The sequence below is a fragment of the Anomaloglossus baeobatrachus genome, chromosome 1 (assembly GCF_048569485.1).
Source record: "Anomaloglossus baeobatrachus isolate aAnoBae1 chromosome 1, aAnoBae1.hap1, whole genome shotgun sequence".
Taxonomy (NCBI): domain Eukaryota; kingdom Metazoa; phylum Chordata; class Amphibia; order Anura; family Aromobatidae; genus Anomaloglossus; species Anomaloglossus baeobatrachus.
In genome coordinates this window covers 359,862,794-359,888,141 of record NC_134353.1, presented here as the reverse complement: position 1 = coordinate 359,888,141, position 25,348 = coordinate 359,862,794, and the positions used below count along the sequence as shown (strand labels likewise).

General features: G+C 45.0%; 1 protein-coding gene across 2 annotated transcripts in view; it reads left to right on the top strand.

Annotated features, from left to right (window-relative positions):
* ELP1 (elongator acetyltransferase complex subunit 1) overlaps positions 1-25,348 on the top strand; it is a 216,587-nt gene that overhangs the window by 164,237 nt on the left and 27,002 nt on the right. For both annotated transcript variants that reach the window (XR_012754623.1, XM_075352448.1), the window contains exons 26-34: positions 5,680-5,803; positions 6,139-6,236; positions 8,797-8,998; positions 9,102-9,163; positions 10,668-10,730; positions 12,942-13,002; positions 13,112-13,225; positions 20,848-20,959; positions 21,045-21,172. Coding sequence is in view for 1 of the 2 variants with exons in the window: in XM_075352448.1 (XP_075208563.1) it covers positions 5,680-5,803; positions 6,139-6,236; positions 8,797-8,998; positions 9,102-9,163; positions 10,668-10,730; positions 12,942-13,002; positions 13,112-13,225; positions 20,848-20,959; positions 21,045-21,172 (964 nt within the window). In the remaining variant the exon portion in view is untranslated. The remainder of the gene's footprint in view (positions 1-5,679; positions 5,804-6,138; positions 6,237-8,796; positions 8,999-9,101; positions 9,164-10,667; positions 10,731-12,941; positions 13,003-13,111; positions 13,226-20,847; positions 20,960-21,044; positions 21,173-25,348) is intronic.

The window sequence follows — 25,348 nt, the reverse complement described above, 5'->3', positions numbered from 1 at the left end:
CAGTGGTCCCTCCGGCTGCTCCGGCCCTGGTGGCTGAACCCCCGGCTTGGGTAGACTCGTTTTCTAAGGCTATCTCCCAGTCCTTTGCCGACTCCATGGGACAGCTGTCCCGGACTCTGCTGAGCATGCATCAGCCCCCTTCTCAGGGCGCCTCTGCTGCTTCGGCTCGCTCTGCAGAGCTCACAGAGGATTCTTCATCTGCTCCCAGACCCCGTCCTCCTAAAAGGAGACGCAGGGTCCCCTCTCCTTCCTCGTCCCGCGGCTCCGATTCACGAGCCGACTCGCAGGGCGAGGAGGATGTCTTTACTGGGGGCTTGGACGCTACCTCCATGTGCCCCATTGATCTGACCGAGGGTGATGCGGATGTTAGTGATTTGATTGCGTCCATTAATTCTGTACTGGACCTCAATCCGCCAGTATCAGAGGAGCAACCCTCTCTGGCAGAAAAGCATCAGTTTACCTTGCCTAAGAGAACAAGGAGTGTGTTCTTTAACCACTCCAGTTTTCAAGCCACTGTGTCCAAGCCCAGAGCCTGTCCTGACAAACGCTTCCCAAAGCGTGGTTCTGATGACCGTTTTCCTTTTCCACCTTTGGTGGTCAAGGAGTGGGCTCATTCACCAAAGGTAGACCCTCCGGTGTCTAGACTCTCAGCCCGGACAGTTGTATCTGTGGCTGATGGCACCTCACTTAAGGATCCCACTGACCGCCAGGTTGACCTCCTGGCCAAGTCTGTCTATGAGGCGGCAGGGGCCTCGTTCTCCCCATCCTTTGCAGCAGTGTGGGCTCTCAAAGCCATCTCTGCTTCCCTAGAGGAGATGCATTCCCTCACTAGGGACTCTATGCCTGAATTGGTTGCCTTAACTTCCCAGGCTTCAGCCTTTTCAGCCTACGCCATGTCTGCCATGCTGGAGGCTTCTCACCGCACTGCGGTGGCCTCCGCTAATTCCCTCGCTATCCGCAGGATTTTGTGGCTTCGAGAGTGGAAGGCAGATGCTTCTTCAAAGAAGTACCTTGCTGGGCTCCCATTTGCTGGGTCCAGGCTGTTCGGTGAACAACTGGATGAAATTATTAAGGAGGCTACTGGCGGGAAGAGTACTTCCTTGCCACAGACTAAACCCAGGAAACCTGTCCAGGGCAGGAACCAGTCGAGGTTTCGTTCCTTTCGTTCCTCTAACTGGGCGGCCTCTAAGCCCTCGGCCTCGTCCACTAACTCAGCCAAGGACCAGAAGCCCACATGGCGCAAGAAGCCGCGTCCACAAAGGTCCGCAGGAGCTGCTGCCACCAAGGCAGCCTCCTCTTGACTATCTGGCCGAGCCAGCAACGTCCTTGGTCGGTGGCAGGCTCTCCCACTTTGGCGACGTGTGGTTTCAACACGTCTCCGATCAGTGGGTGCGGGATAGCATCTCCCACGGCTACAGGATAGAGTTCTCTTCCAGCCCGCCAAACAGATTTTTTCTGTCAACTCCCCCCTGCTCCAAGGCTGCCGCCTTCTCTCAGGCCGTGGCATCCTTACAGGCCAACGGAGTAATTGTACCGGTTCCCGCCAGGGAACGGTTCAGAGGTTTTTACTCAAATCTCTTCCTAGTCCCCAAAAAGGACGGTTCCTTCCGGCCCATCCTGGATCTCAAGCTTCTCAACAAGCATGTTCAGGTGCGGCATTTTCGCATGGAGTCTCTGCGATCAGTCATTGCCTCAATGACCCAAGGAGATTTCCTGGCATCCATCGACATCAGAGATGCCTATCTGCATGTGCCAATTGCAGTTTCACACCAGCGTTGGCTACGTTTTGCAATCTGAGAGGAACATTTCCAATTCGTGGCTCTCCCCTTTGGGTTAGCCACGGCCCCTCGAGTATTTACCAAGGTCATGGCAGCAGTGGTTGCGGTTCTGCACCTCCAGGGGTTGGCAGTGATTCCTTACCTGGACGACCTTCTTGTCAAGGCTTCTTCCAGTGCAGACTGTCAGCGGAGTGTCTCGCTCACTCTCGCCACTCTTGTTCAATTCGGGTGGCTTGTCAATCTGCCCAAGTCCACTCTGACCCCGACCCAAAAACTTACGTACCTAGGGATGCAATTCGAGACTCTGCCGGCACTTGTGAAGCTGCCCTTAGTCAAACAGCAGTCCCTCCATCTGGCGGTGCGCTCTCTGTTGAGGCCCCGCCGTCATTCCATCAGGCACCTCATGCAGGTGCTGGGTCAGATGGTGGCGTCAATGGAAGCGGTTCCCTTTGCCCAGTTCCATCTGCGTCCTCTGCAGCTGGACATTCTCCGCTGTTGGGACAAGCAGACTTCTTCCTTGCACAGTTTGGTGGCTCTGTCGCCACAGACCAGGAGCTCTCTTCAGTGGTGGCTTCGGCCCCTCTCTCTGTCTCAGGGACGCTCCTTCCTGATCCCGTCCTGGGTGATTCTCACCACGGATGCCAGTCTATCCGGCTGGGGAGCAGTATTTTTCCACCACCGAGCACAGGGCACTTGGACTCCGTCCGAATCAGCCCTCTCGATCAATGTGCTGGAAATCAGAGCTGTGCTTCTAGCTCTCGTAGCCTTTCACCACCTGTTGGCGGGCAAGCACATTCGAGTCCAGTCAGACAACGCGACAGCAGTTGCCTACATCAATCACCAGGGCGGGACTCGCAGCCGCCTGGCAATGTTGGAGGTTCAACGCATCCTTCAGTGGACGGAGGACTCCAAGTCCACCATATCCGCAGTCCACATCCCAGGCGTAGAAAACTGGGAGGCAGATTATCTCAGCCGTCAAACCGTGGACAGCGGCGAGTGGGCTCTGCATCCGGCAGTGTTCCGGTCGGTCTGCCGCAAGTGGGGCACTCCGGAAGTGGATCTAATGGCATCCCGGCACAACAACAAGGTCCCGGTTTACGTGGCTCGCTCCCACGATCCTCGGGCCTTTGCAGCGGACGCGCTGGTTCAGGATTGGTCCCAGTTCCGTCTGTCTTACGTGTTTCCCCCTCTAGCTCTCTTGCCCAGAGTCCTGCGCAAGATCAGAATGGAGGGCCGTCGGGTCATACTCATTGCTCCAGACTGGCCCAGGCGAGCTTGGTACCCAGACCTGCTCCGTCTGTCCGTAGAGGTGCAGTGGCATCTCCCGGACCGCCCAGACCTTCTCTCACAAGGTCCGTTTTTCCGCCAGAATTCTGCAGCTCTCAGATTGACGGCGTGGCTCTTGAGTCCTGGATCCTGACGGCTTCCGGCATTCCTCCCGAAGTCATCTCCACTATGACTCAGGCTCGGAAGTCTTCCTCGGCCAAGATTTACCACAGGACTTGGAGAATGTTCCTGTCCTGGTGTCGTTCTTCCGGGTATGCCCCTTGGCCTTTTTCCTTGCCGACCATCCTGTCCTTTCTACAGTCCGGTCTGCAGCTAGGACTATCCCTCAATTCCCTTAAGGGACAGGTCTCGGCTCTGTCAGTGTTGTTCCAGCGGCGTATCGCCCGACTGGCTCAGGTGCGCACCTTCATGCAGGGTGCATCTCACATCATTCCACCTTACCGGCGGCCTTTGGATCCCTGGGACCTTAATCTGGTCCTCACGGCCTTACAGAAACCCCCCTTTGAGCCTCTTAGGGAGGTTTCTTTGTTTCGACTTTCACAGAAAGTCGTCTTTCTGGTGGCCATAACTTCTCTCAGGAGAGTCTCTGATTTGGCTGCGCTCTCTTCAGAGTCACCTTTTTTGGTTTTTCATCAAGACAAGGTGGTTCTCCGTCCGACTCCGGACTTTCTCCCTAAGGTGGTGTCTCCTTTCCACCTTAACCAGGACTGAACTTAAAGTACAATTTGAAGGCCAATCTGTTAAACACAATTTCAATCCTAAGTACTTAGGTGTAACCCTTGATAGAAGTCTAACTTTTAAATCCCATCTGGATAAATTGGCACAGAAACTGAAAGCACGTAATAATATTATTCAGAAACTTTGTGGATCCTCATGGGGCTCGGCAACATCTGTTTTGAGAACATCTACTCTTGCCCTGGTGTAGTCTGCTGCAGAATACTGTGCTCCAGCATGGATAAATAGCTGTCATGTAAACTTAATTGACACTCAGCTGAACAACTCTTTGCGTATAATATCTGGTGCTATTAGACCTACACCTGTTCACTGGTTACCTGTGCTGGGTCATATCGCACCCGCAAATCTAAGAAGACAAAAGCTCCTACTTACAGAGTACACTAAAGTAGTGAATAATGAAAAACTTCCAATACACCAAAATATCAGAGATGTTACAATACAACAATTGAAATCAAGACATCCACCCATCCGAACTGCAATCACCTTGCATGAACAAAACTTCAATTTAGAGGAGAAATGGCGAGAACTTTGGGTCAATGTAGTAGAAGGTGATCCCCAAATGTTCCCTAATTTACAAAACCCTCCACCAGGCTTCAATCTACCAAGGAAAACATGGGTTACTCTAAATCGTATCAGAACAAACTTTGGCGTCTGTGCAGATTTTATGTATAAGTGGGGAAAATATGACTCTCCGACCTGTGACTGTGGAGCAGATCATCAAACTATCCAGCACATTGTTGAGGAGTGCCCCCTGAGATCCTACCATGGTGACAAGAAGGATTTCTATATTGTAAATGATAACGCTATTGCATATATAGAAAATCTTGATATTCAAATTTGATTTTTATCCTGTTGATATTTTTCAATCACTGTCTATTGTCTGGTGTTTATTTTAATATGATGGTAAGATATACGTTCATACGATTAAATAAACCTTAACCAGGACATTTCATTGCCTTCCTTTTGTCCGGCTTCTGTGCATCGCTTTGAGAAAGCGTTGCATACTTTAGATCTGGTGCGGGCGCTCCGGATCTATGTGTCACGCACCGCTGTTCTTAGGCGGTGCACCTCTCTTTTTGTGCTGACCACAGGTCAGCGCAAGGGTCTCTCGGCTTCTAAACCGACCCTAGCTCGTTGGATTAGGTCGGCCATATCCGATGCCTACCAGTGTACTCAGGTGCCTCCCCCGCCGGGGATCAAGGCGCACTCGACCAGAGCTGTCTGTGCCTCTTGGGCTTTCAGGCACCAGGGTACGGCTCAGCAAGTCTGTCAGGCTGCCACTTGGTCTAGTCTGCACACCTTTTCGAAGCACTACCAAGTGCATGCTCATGCTTCGGCAGATGCGAGCTTGGGCAGACGCATCCTTCAGGCGGCTGTCGCCCATTTGTGAAGTTAGGTTTTGCCTACTTCTCAGTTTCTATTTATTTCCCACCCATGGACTGCTTTGAGACGTCCCATGGTCTGGGTCTCCCATAAGGAACGATGAAGAAAAAGAGAATTTTGTTTACTTACCGTAAATTCTTTTTCTTATAGTTCCGACATGGGAGACCCAGCACCCTCCCTGTTTCCTGTTGGCAGTTTTCTTGTTCCGTGTGTTTTCACCGGCTGTTGTTGTAGACAGAGGTTCCGGTTGTTCCGGGTTTTGCGCTATCTCTACTTGTGGGTGGATGTCCTCCTTCAGCTTTTGCACTAAACTGGCTAGATTTGGTTATCCAGGGGGTGTATATGCTCGGAGGGAGGAGCTACACTTTTGAGTGTAGTACTTTGTGTGTCCTCCGGAGGCAGAAGCTATACACCCATGGTCTGGGTCTCCCATGTCGGAACTATAAGAAAAAGAATTTACGGTAAGTAAACAAAATTCTCTTTTTTTTTCTCATAGGACCCAAAAGAGTATCTTCCATTCCTCAACACGCTAAGGAAAATGGAAACTAATTATCAAAGATACTCTATTGACAAGTACTTGAAAAGATATATAAAAGCTCTTGGACATCTTAGCAAATGTGGTAAGTAATGTCTAATTTACAATCTCAAACAAATAAGAAATCCCTCTGGCATTTCATTTCTGGAAATGTCTGTCCCTAGCCTAAATTAGGGACAGACATGGGCAGTGAGTGTCTCTGAACCCAGGGTGCATACACCCGGCGTCAAAGGAGCTTAATGCAAACGGATACACGATATATTGTAGAATGTGGTAACATGGTAAATGATATTGTGTGGCTTGAGAAATGTTAATGTAGGATTTGTGGTAATGTTAATAATTTGATACTGTTTGCCTGATTTTTTTTTTTTTTGTATTATGAATTTACCTGTATAACTTTCCATCTTGTTGTTACCGCAGGACCAGCACATTTTATAGAGTTTCTAAACTTGGTCAAAGATCAAAATCTCTACACTGAAGCTCTAAAACTTCATGCCATTGGATCCAGTGAGTATAAAGTGAGTAAGATGCTCTGAAGAATATATACATTCATGGCCAATCATTTTGACACCAACACAAATTTTCACGTTCACAAAGTTTGCTGCATCAGTATTTTTAGACTTCCGATGTTTCCATGGTATATTTAGTCAAGAAATGTCATAAGTTTGCCGAAATTTCTCCACATTTTTTTAAAGACTCAATTTTTACAGTTTTAACTGTAATTTTCAAGACTTCTGTAATTCGCCCTGACATGCTGAATATCAGCCTCTTGGAGTTTATCACAATTTGTGTGTTTTTGTTTGTCCAACTGCTTTTTGATTGGCACTTAGGGTCCCATCACTCGTAGTGATGTTCCAGCGATCCCACCAGCGATCTGACCTGGCAGGGATCGGTGGAGCGTCGCTACATGGTCGCTGGTGAGCTGTCAATCAGGCAGATCTCCACAGCGATCAAAGACCAGCCACCAGCGACCCGTGTAACGACGCTGTGCTTTGTAGCCAGGGTACACATTGGGTAACTAAGCATAGCGCTTTGCATAGTTACCCGATGTGTACCCTAGCTACGTGTGCAGGGAGCCGGCGTCTGGCAGCCTGTAATCGGTGTACGCTGGTAACCATGGTACACATTGGGTAACTAAGCAAAGCGCTTTGCATAGGTACCTAATGTGTACCATGGTTACCAGCGTACCGCCGCTTACATGCTGCCAGACGCCGGCTCCCTGCACATTCAGATCGTTGGTCTCCCGCCGTCAAACACGCCGATGCGTGCTGCACAGCAGGAGACCAACGAGCAAAAAATGGTCCTGATCGTTTTGTAACGATCAGCGACCTCGCAGCAGGTGCCTGCTCGCTGCTGCTTGTCACACACAACAATATCGCTGGCGAGGTCGCTGACGTTTCAGTGATCTCACTATCTATCTCGCTGTGTGTGACGGGGGCTTTAGTTCTGGGGAGTTTCCTGGCCATTAACCCAAAATGTCAATGTTTTACTCACCATGCCACTTAGATATCATTTTTGCCTTATGGTTTTGTGCTCTTATCATGCTGTAGAAAGCATTGTTCATCACTGTTTGATACCTGTCACCCCCGCCAATTATTTGTTCCCTGTGCTGGCAGAAACCGCTCAGTTGTGGAGCTGCAGAGCACAGCTCTGTCAATGGAATAGTGATACTGAATATCCACACCCTCCTGCTTTGAATATGGGGCTGATATGCAGTACCCAGCTGCGGCCACTATACAGTTCACAGAGCTGTGCTCTAAGGCAGAAGGCCACACAAACATTTAGCATCCTGTACGAGAGCATCGGATGCAATATGGTAATGACCCTTGGCTCCTGCTCTGCTGCGAGTGTGAGCCGAGTGTCATTATACTGTGATCCCATCCTGTGATCGGATGACAGCTGCGGAGGAGAGGGAGGGACTAATCTCCCTATCTCCTCGATTATCAGCTGATGCGGTGTCTTCCGAGTACAATGCAATGTTTCTCATGCACCCATAAACTTGTGTGCGTGCGAGTGAAAAAGGATCGGATTCCACCCGCAGCATGCTGTGATTGTTTTCTTGGTCCGATTAGGACTGCGAAAAATATCGCACATGGGAACAACCCCATAGAGTAACATTGGTCCGAGTGGAATGAGATTTTTTTTTTTTTTTTATCGCATTCCACTCGGACCATTCAACTCGCTGTGTGTCCTAGTCCTAAAGCTTCACAACTGAGCAGTTTCAGCTACTGCTGCTACCGGGAACATCTTATTGGCAGTGGTGCTGTTTGTCACACCCCCACCAATCAGAATTGATTTAATTCAATTGAGCAAGACCGCTCATGTGTAGTCTGAATTTGGCTGGAAGTATGGATATCACATATTTGACGTCACATGACCACTGTATTCTGACTCCTTAACTTGGCTGCGAGTGTAGGGCGCTTGAGACACCGGTTCCGTTGCTGTCCCTTATGCCATTACTCACACGTAGAGACTCGTCAGATAGCTTTACTAGACTGCAGAGGCACATATGCAGATTCCAGAAGAAGTGGTTTATTTTCCAGCTGAATTCTTTTATGTATGCACACTTACAGTATGTAAAAAGGACTATTCTGAACCAAGGATGCAAAGACATGAGCTTCTATCATGGCTGATGTGTACATAAATGAGGACGAAGGGAGGGAATACTGACATCAGAACAGCTACAGGAAGCAAGGGAAGACAACCTTCTAAAATGGCAAACTTTGTTGCATAGCAACATAACAGAAACAATAGAATGACAATAAAATACTCTAAGATACCCAAGTCGTAGGACATGACACCCTTGGTCTCACAGCAGCAGCTGAGCATCCTCACAGCGCTCGTAGAGTGACTGCAGACTTTCGTGAAAGCCTGAACAACTCTTTTTAAGCTAATAGGAAATCGGATCTGCCCTTAAGATGTTGTCTTGTAGCATATCTAGGTTATATCTAAAGAATTCCCTGGATTTGGTCACCATGGATTGTGAGTGCTACCTGGATATTTGGATTTGTAAGTTATATTTAAGGCATAATTCATTGTTCATGAATTGTTATTCATTGCTCATTTGTTGTTTTTTAGGCCATTAATGATGCTTATGGAGACCATTTACTGACAAAACATAACTATGAACAGGCTGGCCTAATTTTTGCTCGCTGTGGAAGTTTTGAGAAGGCACTTGATGCTTTTGTTGCATGTAGTAGTTGGCAGCATATTTTATCCACAGCTTCCCAATTGCAATATTCAGAGGACAAAATGGCTATGTTGGCTAGGAATGTATCAGGTGAGTGGCAGAATAGTCTGCTGAGGCATGTACATTGCTCTTATAGGATGCTTAGTAAGTTGATAGCTTGGCCTTTACAAAGTTCTATTTGTTTCCTTTCCAGGCAAACTGGTGGAGCAGAGGAAGCATGGGAACGCTGCTGTGCTACTAGAACAGTATGCTGCGGTATTATATTACAGTCTACCTTTTTCTTTTAAGCTACTTGTAATTTCAAATTGTGTTGAAATGGTTATTCTGAGGATGTTTTTAAGAGAATTCATGCTTTAACGTAGTAATAGTTGTTGTAGTTGTTTGAAAAAGCTTTAGAAATGTGATTGATATAATCAGTTCCCAAAGTATTGTACTAGATAATACATGGTAGTCCTGAATTCCAATTTAATTCAAGATTTGTGAAACCTATGCCATGTAATATAGCTTAAAAAATACAAATATAAACCAGATCCATTATTAAATAGTTGGGAAATTAATTAATTAAATTTATTTATTTATTTATTTAAAAAAAGCTTGTTTGCTCTGTAGGATAAAAAAACCTCCCAAACAGGTCACATTAAAATTGGCCTGCCTAGGACAACCTAAGCAGCGAAAATTATACATACTAATAGTTGCTGGAAAATAATATGAAAGAAACCATCAAAATGTTATCAAACTAAACAATTAAAGTGGTGCTTCAAAGACTGAAGAAATTTCAATTTAATGTCCTATTTATTTATTGCCGCAATATAAAATAATTTCCAATATGGCTTTATTAAAAATTTCCTACCCTTCCCCGACTACACAAACTACGATTGATTTTTTTTTTCCCTTCCCACAACTTCCTTTGTAATGACTCTTTGTTTGAGAATCCCAGTGCATGCTGGGATACCCAATTGAAGCGTCATCAGGAGGCAGGGGCTGTGACGGTGACTGCAGATTGTAGCCCCTGATGATGCTTCATTTGAAATGATGCTCTGTCCCTGCTGTGTTCCTTCCTGCTCGATGTGCACTGTGTGATCTGCATAGTGACAGCATTCTCTGTTTCTGGCTCAGATAAGTAGAGCCAGCAACAAAGAGCATCGCGCACTGTCAATGCGCTCAGAGTACCCAGCAACGTCGAGAGACCAACACTGTGCCTACAGTGATGTGTTTTATGGACGGCGGCACTGGTCTCTGAACGCCACCGGGTACTCTGAACGCATTGACAGTGCATGCTACTCTGTGTTGCCAGCTCTACTGATCTGAAATGGCAACCGAGCGAAACAATGTCACTGTGCAGATCGCATATTGAGCAGGGAGGGATAGAAATAAGTGTCACTAATGATGCTTCATTTAAAGGAGTTGGCCAAGGCTGTGATAGTGACAGCAGCCTCTGCCCTCTGATGATGCTTCGTTTGAGTATCTAAGCATGCACTGGGATTCTAAAATGAAGCGTCATCAGACATGAAGTAGGGGAAAAAATACATATTAGTTAGTGTAGTCCTGAACGGGTAGGAAATTTTGAATACAGCCATATTAGAATGGCACAATAAATAGGGATACGACCACCCTTTAACCGTTCATTAATCTAAAACTCCACCAAGAAATCCCCGTAAAGACTGTTCTAGTCTTTTACCTACAACATGGCATAGTTAGCTCAACTGTGAGGGACAGGATGAAAGTACTGTCTGCCTAACAATGTCAAATTTATTTTTAGGATTATGAAGAAGCAATTATTTTACTTCTGGAAGGAGCTCTTTGGGAAGATTCCTTACGTTTGGTAAGACCTTTTTGATTGATTTTTCTCAACTGCTTTGTGTATTAAGATTATAACATCATAAAACTTCAGATTTTGCAGTATAAAACGATCTGCTATCAGTAAATATTCATCAGTCGGCAATTGTTTATTAATATGTTTACACAGGCAGATTGCCCTTCATATGTGTAATGAACCATCTGTAAGGGTTCGCTCACACTTGCATATAAATACGATGAGTGCAATCCAATAACAAATCAGAATGCTCTCGCACCAATGTTATTCAATCAGCTGTATTTGGCCTGAGGAAAAAATCTAAGCATGGTGCGTATGGTCGCGTATGGTGGTCTTAATATGGTGGTTATGGTGGTCTAAAAAGAGCCACCCCTTGGCTGGGCCCTTCTCGGAGGGATATCTGGCTGGTTTCTGTGTTGAGACTCCTAACAGAGGCTCCACGGACTTTTTTGAATAGCACTCACCTGACATACGGAATGGCATACTCATGACACCTGTCCCCGCTTTTCTGGATGAGAACTGAACCAATTTTTTTTTATATGCAAGTGTGAGCGAACCCTAAAGCCATGTGCACACGCTGAGTATTTGGTGAGTTTTTTTTACCTTAGTATTTGTAAGGCCATATGCACACATTGAGTATTTGGGGAGTTTTTTTTCCCTCAGTATATGTAAGGCCATGTGCACACATTGAGTACTTGGTGAGTTTTTACCTCAGTATATGTAAGGCCATGTGCACACATTCAGTATTTGGTGAATTTGTTACCTCAGTATCTGTTAGGTCACGTGCACACATTGAGTATTTGGTGAATTTGTTGCCTTAGTATCTGTAAGGTCACGTGCACACATTGTGTATTTGGTAAATTTGTTACCTCAGTATTTGTAAGGCCACGTGCACTCGTTGAGTATTTGGCGAGTTTTTTACCTCAGTGTTTGTAGCCAAAACCAGGAGTGGGTAATAAATACAGAAGTGGGGACATGTTTCTATTATACTTTTCCTCTGATTGTTCCAATCCTGATTTTAGCTACATTGAAGGTAAAAAAAAAACCTCACTAAATACTCAGTGTGAATGTGGCCTAATTGTTCAGTGCTTATAGGCTGACGTTTATCTCAGCGGCCATTTGTTCTCATTCATCAGATGACCGACAGCCTGGACTCCATGGTTATTGTAAAACTAGCGTTCTTAGGAATCTTCACTTGCGATAATCATGCAGTATAAATAAACTTTAATGATTTAATAATTAACCCCCTCACCACCCAGTCTGTTCTCACTTTCCTGACCAGGCCAATTTTTCCAATTCTGACCAGTCACTTTATGTGGTGATTCTGAAATTGTTTTAGTTTTTCATGACACGTTAGTGGTGAATTTTGTTTGATAATATTTGTGTTTATGAAACAATCAAAAATTTTACCAAAAAATTTAAAATTTAGCAATTTTCAAACTTTTTTTTATGCCCTTAAACCAGATAGAGTAACATTGGTCCGATAGGAAGGTTTTTTGTTTTTTTTTATCGCATTCCACTCACTCCATTTTACTCGCCGTGTGTACTTTGCCTCAGAGGAGAGCTACAACTTCAGGTGTGTTTGTAAAGATACAAAGCTCAGCTCTGAGTTCAGGAGAGCAGACTGTCTGTGATTACATGCCTCACAGTGGTAATGCCCATTTTCTTTACAAACATTTTAAAATAAGCTCTTGAGGCAGATTCTCAGGGAGATTGGTGTCTGGCCCATACATCTTAACAACTCATTAAGAAAAATGTGGATTTCTCTGGAATAAGACACTGAATTGCAGATACCAAGGTGTCATTTTATTCAGCTTTCTATGACCTACATGTCCATACAAATGGCCTAGGAGGGTTGATTTTACCAAAAGATTCTCTTTAAAATCTTGAGGGCTTTTACAAAATAACATGGTATCGCCTTAATTTTAAAAATTGTATCAAGAAAACCCTGAACTTAGACCTGGATAAGTACACCTAAAATAAATAAAAAATACTTACTAATTTTTATAAAATGCCACTGTACAAAATAATAGTTAAATGCCACAATTCAAGATGATCTGTATATAGTTATACTTTAGTATACAACTTCAACTAACCTTTCATTCCCCCCTTCACTCCTATCACCAATAAAAATAATGCCGCAAAAAACACTGCAAAGTAGACTTAAAGGTATAACCGGTCTTAATGCTTACTCATTAGCAACTATATTTTTCTGCACAGATACACAAATACAAACGACTTGATATAATCGAGACAAATGTGAAGCCTGCTATAATAGAAGGTAATTAACTTTGAACATTTGAAGTAGCTTAAACCATAGATATAGTATTTTAATTGTATTTATTGTGTAAAAATGATAATAACTTTTGTCTAATATTTTCTTGACGTAGCTAAAAAAAATCACATCATATTCTTGGATAGCCAGAAAATGACATTCCTCCGTCACAAGCAGCGTCTTACTGTTGTACGAGACCTGAAGGAAAAGGCACGACAAGTCTTATTAGGTACTATTGTGTATGTTGTGTTCTGTAATGTTGCTATAAAAGTGTACTTGATTGATATCATTTATGTATAAAATGTGAGAAACCAGAGTTGGTGTGAATTGATCCGCATGATGTCGTCCATAGGAAGCGTGAGTAATCTGACCAATGGACTGGATTGTTATGTGTGGCATTATTACGGCATGACACGGGCTAATAAGAGTAGATATTGTCAGTTAGACGTAGTTGTCACGGCACTTGACAACCGATGGATTGGATCGTTTGAATCTATTCAAAACCTCTACACCTCTACACTGTGTGCGCAATTATTAGGCAGTTTCTATCTCTCACGATAAATTTTATTATTGAACAACTACAGCTCTGTCTGTCAATCCAAAAAGTTAATAAACCTTAAACCTGATTATTTAAGAAAGTACAAGTTGGGTATTCACTGTCTTAGAAGAATATCTACACTGTGTGTGCAGAATTATTAAGTAACAATGAAAAGTGTAAATTTTCATATTTCAATTGTTTGTTTTCCTCTGTAAAAGCGGGAATAATTACCAAATAGCTCAAAATGTACAAACATAATTTACTGATATTTTAAAAAAAAAATGTATTGGTGGCCAATATATAGCCCTCCTTTATTTTTCAATAACATCCATAAGGCTGTGTGCACACGTTGCGTTTTTTACCGCGGAAACACTGCGTTTAGAACCGCAGCGTTTCAGTGGCAAATTGCATGCGTTCAGCTTTCCCAGCAAAGTGTATGAGAAAGCCGAAAAATCAGTGCACACGCTGCATTTCTAAACGCAGCGTTTTGGATGCCAAAAATCGGTGCGGAAAGAAAAGCAGCATGTCACTTCTTTTGTGCGTTGTAGCTGCGTTCTCCCCCCATTGAAATCAATGATGCGGGTCAGAACGCAGCTACACCGCAGTTCGCTGCATTTTTGTTGCGGTCCGCGGGCTTTGTTGGCATGCCAGAACGCAGGCATTTACCTGGAAGTGAGGTCAAGAGGTTTCCTGTTGACCTCACTTCCTGGCAAAGTTCAGGAAAGCCCCCGGTGTCGCCAAAGTGCCCGCCCCGACCCCCCTCCCGAAAATCCAACATGGCCGCGCGCACAGCAGCGCACCGGCCGCCCTACTCCTCTGTTTCTGTCGCATGTGCAATAACACATGCGACAGAAAACTGCTCCCCAGGCCCTGCCAGGTAACCCCCTATTCCCGCCCGGTGTCCCCCGGTAACCCCCGTACCTGTCACAGCTCTGATCCCCGCGGCCCCCTCCTTCACAGTGCGCATCGGTCACATGTGCCGAGCAGCTGACGGCTTCCTGTGTTCAGTGTGAGCTGCGCTGGCTGCTGCTGCTCGGCACACTACAGCTGTGACCTGGGGAGAGTGGGTGCAGATTCTTTGCACCCACTCTTCTCAAATGGAGGGTCTGCACTACTAGAAAATGGGGGACACGTTCCCTGAGCGTGCCCCCCATATTCTAGAAGGTCCAGAGGCGACGTGGGACGTCAAAAATGGATACTGCGGACCCAATTTTTTTTCTTTTCAATAAATTGGTGAAAGAGGATATGTTTTTGGGAAGTGTTTTTTCAAATACATTTTTTTTTGGTTATCAATTTTTTTTGCTATTACTGTCAATTAGTTATGTCTGGTATCAAATAGACGCCATGACATCACTAATTGCTGGGCTTGCAGCCAGGTGACATTACACATCTGGAATCAACCCCATATATTACCCCGTTTGCCACCGCACCAGGACGCGGGATGAGTTGGGGCAAAGCGCCAGGATTGGCGCATCTAACGAATGCGCCACTTCTGGGGCGGCTGCGGCCTGCTATTTTTAGGCTGGGAAGAGTCCAATAACCATGGCTCTTCCCATCCTGAGAATACCAGACCCCAGCTGTCAGCTTCACCTTGGCTGGTGATCTAATTTGGGGGGGACCCCACGTTTTTTTTTTTTTTAATTATTTATAAATAAAAAAAAAACAGCTTAGGGGAGCCCTCCAAATTGATCACCAGACAAGATGAAGCTGTCAGCTGTGGTTTGCAGGCTACAGCTGTCTGCTTTACCCTGACTGGCTATCAAAAATAGGGGGGACCCCACGTCATTTATTTTAATTATTTTTTTTTTTGGGCTAAATACAAGGCTAGGCACCCTTTAGTGCCACATGAAAGGCACTAAAGGGTGCCAGCTTAGAATATGCAGGGGGGAGGGACGTTATATATATGTTTGACATCCATTGACACATTTTAGGCTGTGTGCCCACAATCAGGGTTTGCAGCATTTTGGGCACAGAGTGTTTTCCCTGCGTCCATAACGCTGCGTTGTGCAGTAGAAGCACAGTGAAAGGAATTTTAGAAATCTCGTGCCCACTGTGCTTCTCTTCTTTGCAGCATAAACCGACCTGTGGTGCAGCTTCCCGAGCCTCAGCATGTCAATTTATGCTGCGGAGACCAGAGTGTTCTCTGCAGGTAGCATAGAGCTCCACAGCAGCCTGAACCCAAATCATGGGCATGGGCAGCTGCGTTCTCCCGTGGACAACACTCACATCTCTGCAGGAAGGCTGACACTGTGTACTGGATGTACTGTGGCACTGTCACTGGATCATGTGGTCAAAAACGCACCTGAAGAAAACGCATGGAAAACGCACGAAAAACGCATGCGGTTTTGATGCGTTTTCCCCCAAAACGCATTGTTTACAATTCTCCCCTCTGCCAGAGGGTGCGTTTTTTTCCGCGCTGAAAAAAACGCAACGTGTGCACATAGCCTAAGTCTTCCATCCATGGTGTCTGTCAGTTTTTTCATCTGTTGATGAGCAGCTTTTTAGGCATCACCAACCAGGGCGTCACAGACACTGATCATAGAGGCGTATTGTTCTCCTTCACCGTAAAACTCTCATTTAAAAGGGAACCTGTCACTTGTAAAAACGCTATTAACCTGCAGATATGAGGTTAATCTGCAGAATAATAGTGTTTGAAACCTGACCAATGCCTGCACATTGTTCCCCAGCTGCTGGGAGGAAATTAACTTTATACTTCCCGACAGCGTTTGGGTTTCAGTTGTGGGGCGGCGCCGGCATGAGTTCATTCATCACTGTGTAACCAGGCCCCCCGCACTGACCAACAACTGCGTCCAATGTGGAGCTGCTTATTTTGAGTCCATCTTCAACCCAAAACAGGTCCAGAAATCTCATCTTTACTAATACCAGCCCATAGCAGTACCCCACCTCCAGCTTGCTGGTGTCTGAGCCGAAGTTGAGTTCTGTGTCCATTACGGACCCAGCCATGGGCCCATCTCTCTGGTGTGTCAAGAGTCACTTTCATCTCATCAAGTTTATACAGCTTGGAGTTGGAAAATATTCCTAAAAATGATGATCGGGTCAAAATACTCACTTGCCTAATAATTATGCACCAAATATAGGAATTAAGACCTCATCTGTAGGTCCTTAAAGGGGTTGTTCGGTCTATAATGATAAGTTGCAGTCACTCTATATGATTGCAGACTCATGAATCCTTCCAGCTCCATTTTTTGAGCTGGAACCGTGGTCACATGAACACAATTGTGTGCTTTGCATGTTTCTGGCCAGAACGCGACAAATGGGCACGGAATCACTGAATACATATAGATTGAGCAAGGCTGCGCCCACTGGATGGGTACACCTACTAGCAGGACGCTCTCACGCCATACATGTATATCGCACAATTTCAGTCACGTAACTGCCGATTCCTGCTCAGACACTGGCGTATCCTTGCAGCGCACAGTGTGTGCGCTGGAAGGGATTCCTAAGTCAATAGTCATAGTGACTGCAGATTTATCACTTTATACCAGACCACCTTTTTAAGGTCTATTCATACCCCATATATACCACCATCATGCCACAAATAAAACCGCATTTTATAATTTAATATAGTTTTTAACATCAGATAATGCCATGAAAAAACACCACAAAAAACATAGATATCGCACAAAAAAATTCTGTATGTGAATACAGAATGAGATGTGTTCTTAAAGGGACTCTATCACCAGGTTTTTGTCACCTTATCTGAGAGCAGCCGAACGCAGAGCAATAGATCCTGATTTCCAGCAATGTGTCACTTACTAGGCTGCTTAGTGTAGTTTTCATAAAATCACTGCTTAATCAGTAGCAGATTATCATTACAGGACTATTTGGCATGCTGCAGGTAGTCCAGCATATTCATGAGCTCTGTATAACTGCTAGATTTGCAGCAGAGAAAACATTGATTTTATCAAAATGACAGCAAACAGTTTAATAAGTGACACATCTCTGGAATTAGGATCTCTGTCTTTACATCATGCTGCTCTCAGAAGGGGGAGCAAAAATCTAAAAATCTGGTAACCGTCCCTTCAGTGCATATTGCTGTGATATTCTGAAATCACTGTAAAATTCCCATGTTTTACTGCATATTCGCTTGAACATGTTCTTAGTATGACTTAAAAAATAACTAGTGAAAAAGAAAAATGAAGGAGTTGCCTAAAAATCCTATTGCGGTAAAGTACCTCTGGAGAATGAGGATGTGATTTTGACATCTTCTACTTTTCCCTTGCTTATTTGATAAATCCCACTATTGAGTGCAAACCTTTTGAACATAAAGGAGTAGCAGCCAAAAAGTAAGACCGAGAAGAAATTTGTATATGAAAACAGCATTAACATTGGGTAAATACAATTAAAGGGAATCTTTCATCAGGTTTTTGCTCCCCCATCTGAGAGCAGCATAATGTAGAGACAGAGACCCTGATTCCAGTGATGTCATTTACTGAGCTGTTTGCTGTCATTTTGATAAAATCAATGTTTTCTCTGCTACAGATCTATTAGTTCTCTGAATGCTGCGCTCTGTATAATCCTGCCCACACCACTGATTTACAGCTTTCTGTGTACACTCTGCATAGACATGAAGCTGCTAATCAGTGGTGGGGGCGGGGTTATGAATATGGAGGACTACATGGCAGCAGGTTACTAGTCCTCTAGTGATATATCCTACTGATAAAACAGTGATTTCTAAAAACTATATTAATCAGCTCAGTAAGTGACACATCACTGGAATCAGGGTCTCCGGTCTCTACTTTATGCTGCTCTCATACAGTGTTTCCCCGAAAATAAGACCTACCTCAAAAAAAAGCCCTAGTCGCAGCTCAATAATGAACTGTCCATGCAGCTAAAAAAGTTAAAGCAGGACACTTAATTATAGTCAGCGGACACGCCCATAAGAAAGGAGAAGACCCCCGATCATACTCGCCAGACACCGAACAGGAGCAGTGGAACGCATCAAGGACCTGCAGCAGAACGCACTCCCACACACATCAGATCACCCACACACATCAGATTACACACACAAACACACGAGATTGCGCACACACACAATCACACATCAGATTGTACACACACTCACCACATCCAGCGATATCAATTGGTTCTGAGCGGCATAAGGACCTGGGACGCTGTGCAGTGGAGCTCCAGGACCTGAGGGTGGAATGCATGCATGGAACGCGGTGGTGGAACGCATCATAGAGTCCCCTGCTGGCTGGAAGTAAGTGGTATCACCAGATATGGCGAGTGTGTGCGCGCGCAATTGTGTGTGTGATCTCATGAGTGTGTGTGTGTATGTGCGATCTGATGTATGAGTGTCTGCCAGAAGTAGGGGAGGACTGCGTGGAGCATACCTGCTGGTAGCACCCACCGAGATCACAGGAGGACACCCGGGATCTGGTAAGTATGACGATCCTGAGAAGGGAGATCTGCATTTTTGGGGGGTAAACTTACCCGCAACCATGTCTCCCCAGGACTAAGCCTTCCCCGAAAATGAGACCGAGCACTTTTTCGGGGCAAAAAAAAATATGAGACTCTTATTTTTGGCTAAACAGGGTAGTAGGTGGCAAAACCCTGGTGATAGATTCCCTTTAAATTGCTGGATGCAATGGCGTGCAAAATGAATCTGTAATTCAGTGTCAGTTACAGGTTCTAGGTTCCTGAAGTGCGCTAACAAAACAAGTTGTCATAGATAATAACTAAACATGGTTTCATTCAGACAGGTCTCATTCACTCATGTGTTTTTATTTGTTTTTTTTATACTCTTTCTAGAATAACTTATATTGAAAACTGTTTTATTTAATCCGCTTTTCAGTTCTTGTGTAAGTTCAACCCTTGGTGTGGCATCTGCTTTTCTCATGCTTTAAAAAAAAGTCTTAAAAAGAAGATTAGCTGCTCTCAATAATGAGAAACAAAATAAGGCTCTTGTAGATATACCTTTTTAATGGCTAATAAAAATAAATTAACTGATGTTATAAAGCAAGCTTCCGAGACTAGTCAGGTCTCTTCATCAGGAGGGTGTGTCAGGAGAAAGGCATATCAATGCAAAAAGAGCAGACACATGGCGTTATAAATGGACGTTGCTAGAAAAAAAGAATAATAAGCTTGGAGAGGAAATCCTTAAAGGGAACCTGTCAGGTGCAATATGCAGCCAGGACCACGAGCAGTTCTGGGTACATATTACTAATCCCTTCCTAACCGTCCCTGTGTACACTATCATAGATAAAGATCGTATATAATATGCTAATCAGCGCGAGGACTAGTCCCAAGGGTGTTATGTTCCCCGACTAGTCCGCCCTCCTAGCAGGTTAGTACGCCCACAGGGGTGAACTAACATGCTATTCATTGCAGCGTCACCAGCACCAGCGCTGTGACCGCGCCGATCTGAATGCCCGACACTTCCAGTCATGTGCAGTAGACCTCTCTGAAGCCGGGACCCTTACACCTGGCTTCATACTGAGTGTTACTGGAAGTGCCCGGCATTCAGAAGCGCGGTCACAGCGAACACAGGTACGCGCGGCACCGCTCGTGACGCTGTATTAAATAGCATATTAGTACGCCCCTATGAGCATGCTGCGATGCTAGGAGGGCAGCTAGTTGGGGGAAGCAACGACCTTGGGACTCGTTCCCGCGCTCATTAGCATAATATAAAAGATCTTTAGAAATACTTTTTCTAAAGATCTTGATCTATGCTAGTGTATACAGGGACGGTTAGGCAGGGATTAGCAATATGCACCCAGAACTGCTCGTGGTCTGGGGGCATATTACACCCGACAGGTTCCCTTTAAAGGGCATCTGCAACATTTTATAAAGTAGTATAGGTGATTTAACTCTTAAAAATCACACCAACAGTATAGATTTCAGTGTTTTAGTGTCTACAAAAAAGCAACTGAAAGCTCTGAAGTGCACCATGAATCAGTATCTACGGGAAATTCTTCTTAGGACAGGTTCACACAAGCATATTTTTGGTCTGTGTGAAAAAATGGACAGCAGTAGACTAGGACAAAGGATACTCAATGAGGCTGTTCAGATAAGTGTTTTTATTTTTTCTCACGGATTGCATTTGCTTGCAAAAGAAATCACAACACATGCACTAGTTTATTCCATATGTCGGATCGTATTTTCTCATTCAAGTCTATGGGTGTAGAGGAAAAAAAAAGGATCCCATATGGTACATTCATATCGCATTTTCACTTTTTAATATTGGAAACTGTAAATGGTCTTGTACATTTTTAATAACGGCTCCTGTAAAAAAATATATATTATTATATAATGCCTAACTTAATTTTACATTATTTTTTTTTTGTCAGATGATGAAATTCCGGGAGGACCAGATTCCGACCTTTTCTCAGACACAAGCAGCATCATGACAGCCAGCGATATGAGTGGAAAATATTCTCATAGTAATTCAAGAATTTCCTCGTAAGTTTCTTAAAGTAATAACGCATTAAAAATAAGTGTAATGAAATTGCCACAACTAGTGACTTTCTCCTTTTCTTCAATGCAGGAGATCATCTAAAAACCGTCGAAAAGCAGAACGCAAAAAGTACAGTCTGAAGGAAGGTAGTCCCCTAGAAGACGTGGCCCTTCTGGAAGCTCTGGGAGAAATTGTCCGTACAGTGGATAATATGAGAAGTGAGTTGTGTGTCCCCATGAAAGATATCAGTTTGAGATATAGAAGTATAGCAAGGCTTGGTATTTAGGGTAATGTAAGACTTCTCTTAATGCAATCCGTGCAGCATGGTGTTCATGAAATGCACTATGTTGCCTGAACTTCAGTATTAAACAGAGAAGTCTCAACTTGTGGCACCTGCTGGTTATCTGTACCAGGAGGCACCTGTACTAAGTTCTGGAGTTAAATAGATTTTATGACGATCATGTGGTGCACACAATTGTCTGGCTGTTGTCACGCTAGGTAAGGGAAAGTACCAAGCGAATGGGAAGGGAAACCCTGAGTCTGGGGAAGGGACAGATTGTGACCCCTGACCAAAACCTACCACTGGGCCCTGAGTTCCCTCACCACCCTAGATAGGTTCCGTACCTACGGGCTGAGCCGGCTACCTGACTCTAAGTATCCCTAGTGCTGGACTCTAAAGAAGGAACGGGAGAGATGAGCTCTTCGTCAACCCCACTAAACAGTGGAGAAGACACAAGGAGGACACATGGGAAAAATGCATGAACTATTTATCCACAGATGACTCAAGCAGAAGTTCAGCAACAATATCACAGATGAGTACAAGACAGATACTTGCAACCAGAGTTAGAATGAACTGAATAATATCACCAGCACAAGTCCAGGGAAGATGGGAGTGTTTAAGCACAAAGGGAATACTAATAATCAGCAGCTGGATGGAAGGAGGGCTCTGCTGGGTCCTAAAGGGGAAGAGATGAAAATTCAACAGGAAAGCTACCTAATACAATGAATACTAACATCAGGAACAATAGAAAGTTAGGGAGCATTTTGCGCAGCCAAACACTGTGATCTTCTGTTGCCAGAAACCATATGTCTTGTCTGTCACTCATCATGACACACCCTTGACAACTGTGTTAAGTCAATTTATTTCCTATATTGTAGGCAAAGAAGCTTTGATTTAGAAATTTATCATACCAGTGGAAACTTTTCCTTGTAGCTACTTATATGTCAATATCTGACCCGAATCTGTCCCAATTTTATGCTGCCCTCAGATTTTATGCTGCCTCTATTACAGAGGCTTTGTGGCCGATTCACTCTGACTAAATGACTAAGATCGGTTTCAGAAGTCTGTGTTTAATGAGGTACAAGCCACATGCATGGTTATGGTCATACATGAGTCAGATGTCACACGTGTGACATACAAGTGACACACATGTGTTTGCATACGTGTCACACGTACCGGAGACCATATGATCTTTGAAATAAAAAGATGTTGTATATTCACCTGTATCCAGCGCTGTTTTCTTCGGCTCTGCTGCCTCCTTCTTCTGGAGTTCCCAATGAACTCTGATGACATCCTGATGACACCCACGCTACAGCGGATGTCAGGATGGTGACTTCACGGGTTCATCAGAGTTCATTGGGAACTCCAATGACCTCCTGGACGTCACTGAACACACACTGCTTGCTGAATACTAACCTGTCACTGGCAATGGTGATGCTGTCCCTGACGCTGTTTCGGCGATGCTGTCCTTGCAATGCTCCTGCTGGCTTCCATGTCTTCACCACACACACACACACACACACACACACACACACACACACACACACACACACACACACTCACACACACACACTCACACACACTCTCACACACACACACACATACATACACAGACACACACACACACCTGGATACTCACCTGTCCCCAGCGATGCGGTCCCCGGCACTGAAGTGCCCAGCGCTGCTCTGGCTTCCAGCTCCTCAGTGCAGTGAATAATCAATGAATATAATGAGCGGCAGTCAGGAGCAGGAGGCAGCAGAGCCGAAGACCGCACCGCTGGATACAGGTGAATAGAGAAAATCTTTTTATTTCAAAGAACCATGTTTTCTCCGTTACGTGTCACACTGATGTCACACGGATTACATCAGTGTGCGATCCATGTGACACCCGTGCTGCCACAGAAAAAAATGGACATGTGTGTGTGTGTGCAGGGACACGAGGGGTCACACGGTCCGTGTGAGTACCAGTATAGAATAACATGGGTACGTGTGGCATCCGTGTTAAAAACGGATGTCACACGTACCTGATACACTGACGTCTGAAACTGTCCTAATGTTGTGCTTGCCAGTCTTAATAAACGGGCTCCCTGAAGTACGATGTGCTGAATTCTTTAAAAGGTGCATCCCACTTAGTGAATTAAGAGCATTTCTTAAAGGGAATCTGTCAGCAGGGTTTTGCTGTGTAATCTGAAGCCAGCATGCTGCAAGGGTTACAACATAGAACTCAGCGATGCCTGTCTTGTCAAGGTACGATCTGTTGTTTGTTTATTTGCTGTGTTTTTTTTAAGCATCAGGACTTTTCATTGCGTGGACTACGATGTCACGTGCACGGCAGTCCGGCACTCCCCCTCCTCTGATTGGCACCTCACTGTCAATGTACAATCTCTGTACAGAGCCTGGTGGGGGCAGGACAGCTCTCACCTCTGCTACATGGCTAAATCTAAACATTCTGATTATGTCAGAATGGGTGTACCAAGTAATCTAAGTGACACATCATTGGATTCAGGATCTCTTTGCCTTTATCATGCTGCTCTTAGATGAGGTAGTAAAAACCTGTTGACAGATTCCTTTTAATTGGCATGCGTCACTCACAGACTGGAGTGTATTTCAGTAGTGTGTTATAAGTGGTGGAAATTTTCATGAATTTGAATAGGCAAGGTGGGGGTTTTGGAGGAGCATAGTTATGCCTCATCCCACCCGTACTACACCCATATTAATGTGGCTGGCAAAGTCTGGCGTAAAAACACGCAAAGTTGCTATATTTTTGCACAACTTACGAGTTGACCAAAAATATTGCAACTTAGTAAAGTATTATACACCAGAATTCTGGAGTAAAGACCTTAATGTATCGACACCCTTGTGTTTTAATTCAATTACTGTTTTACCAATGATAAGCTCCTTCTAACCCTGCCCATGTCATTGACAGCTTTCTGCCTTCACTGTGCATAGGAAGGAAGCTGCCAATTAGTGTTTGCGGGTGGGGATATTGAGAACTACATAGCAGGAGCTCATCGTTGAGCGGTCTAGCAGAGCTGCTGCAGATAAATCTAAACAAAGTGTTGGTATCAGTTTCTCTGCCTCTCTTTTAATCTGGCATCAGATGGGGCTGCAAAGATCTAGTAACAGTTTCTCTTTAACCAGCTTTGCAATATGACTAAAGGGTGCTTTACACGCTGCGACATCGCTAACGATATATCGTCGGGGTCACGTCGTTAGTGACGCACATCTGGCGCCGTTAGCGACATCGAAGCGTGTGACACCAAGCAGCGCCGATCAACGAGCGCAAAAACGTGAAAAATCGTTGCTCGTTGACACGTCGCTCCTTTTCAAATATTGTTGCTGCTGCAGGTACGATGTTGTTCGTCGTTCCTACGGCAGCACACATCGCTATGTGTGACACCGCAGGAACGACGAAACATCTCTTTACCTGCGTCCACCGGCAATGAGGAAGGAAGCAGGTGGGCGGCATGTTCCGGCTGCTCATCTCCGCCCCTCCTCTGCTGGACGGATGCCGTGTGACATCGCTGTGAGGCCGCACAAACCTCCCCCTTAGAAAGGAGGTGGATCGCCGGCCAGAGCGACGTCGCAGGGAAGGTAAGTCTGTGTGACGGGTGTTATCGATGTTGTGCGCCATGGGCAGCGATTTGCCCGAGACGCACAACCGACAGGGGTGGGTACGTTCGCTAGCAATATCTGTACCAATATCGCAGCGTGTAAAGTACCTTTAAGACTTTTACACCAATCTGGAGACAATTTTTTTGGGTACTTTTCCCTTATCAATGAAGAAGTGTCTCATTCAGCTATTGGTTTTAATAGCTGAATGAGACACTTAGGGGCACTTTGCACACTACGACATCGCAGGTGCGATGTCTCAGGGGTCATGTCGAAAGTGACGCACTTCCGGCGTCGCACTCGATATCGTAGTGTGTAAATCCTAGATGATGTGATTAATGAGCGCAAAATCGTCGTAATCTTATCATCGGTGTAGTGTCTGGGAATTCGATAATTACGCGGCTGCGACAGGTACAATGTTGTTCCTCGTTCCTGCGGCAGCACACATCGCTGTGTGTGAAGCCGCAGGAGCGAGGAACATCTCCTACCTGCGTCCTGCAGC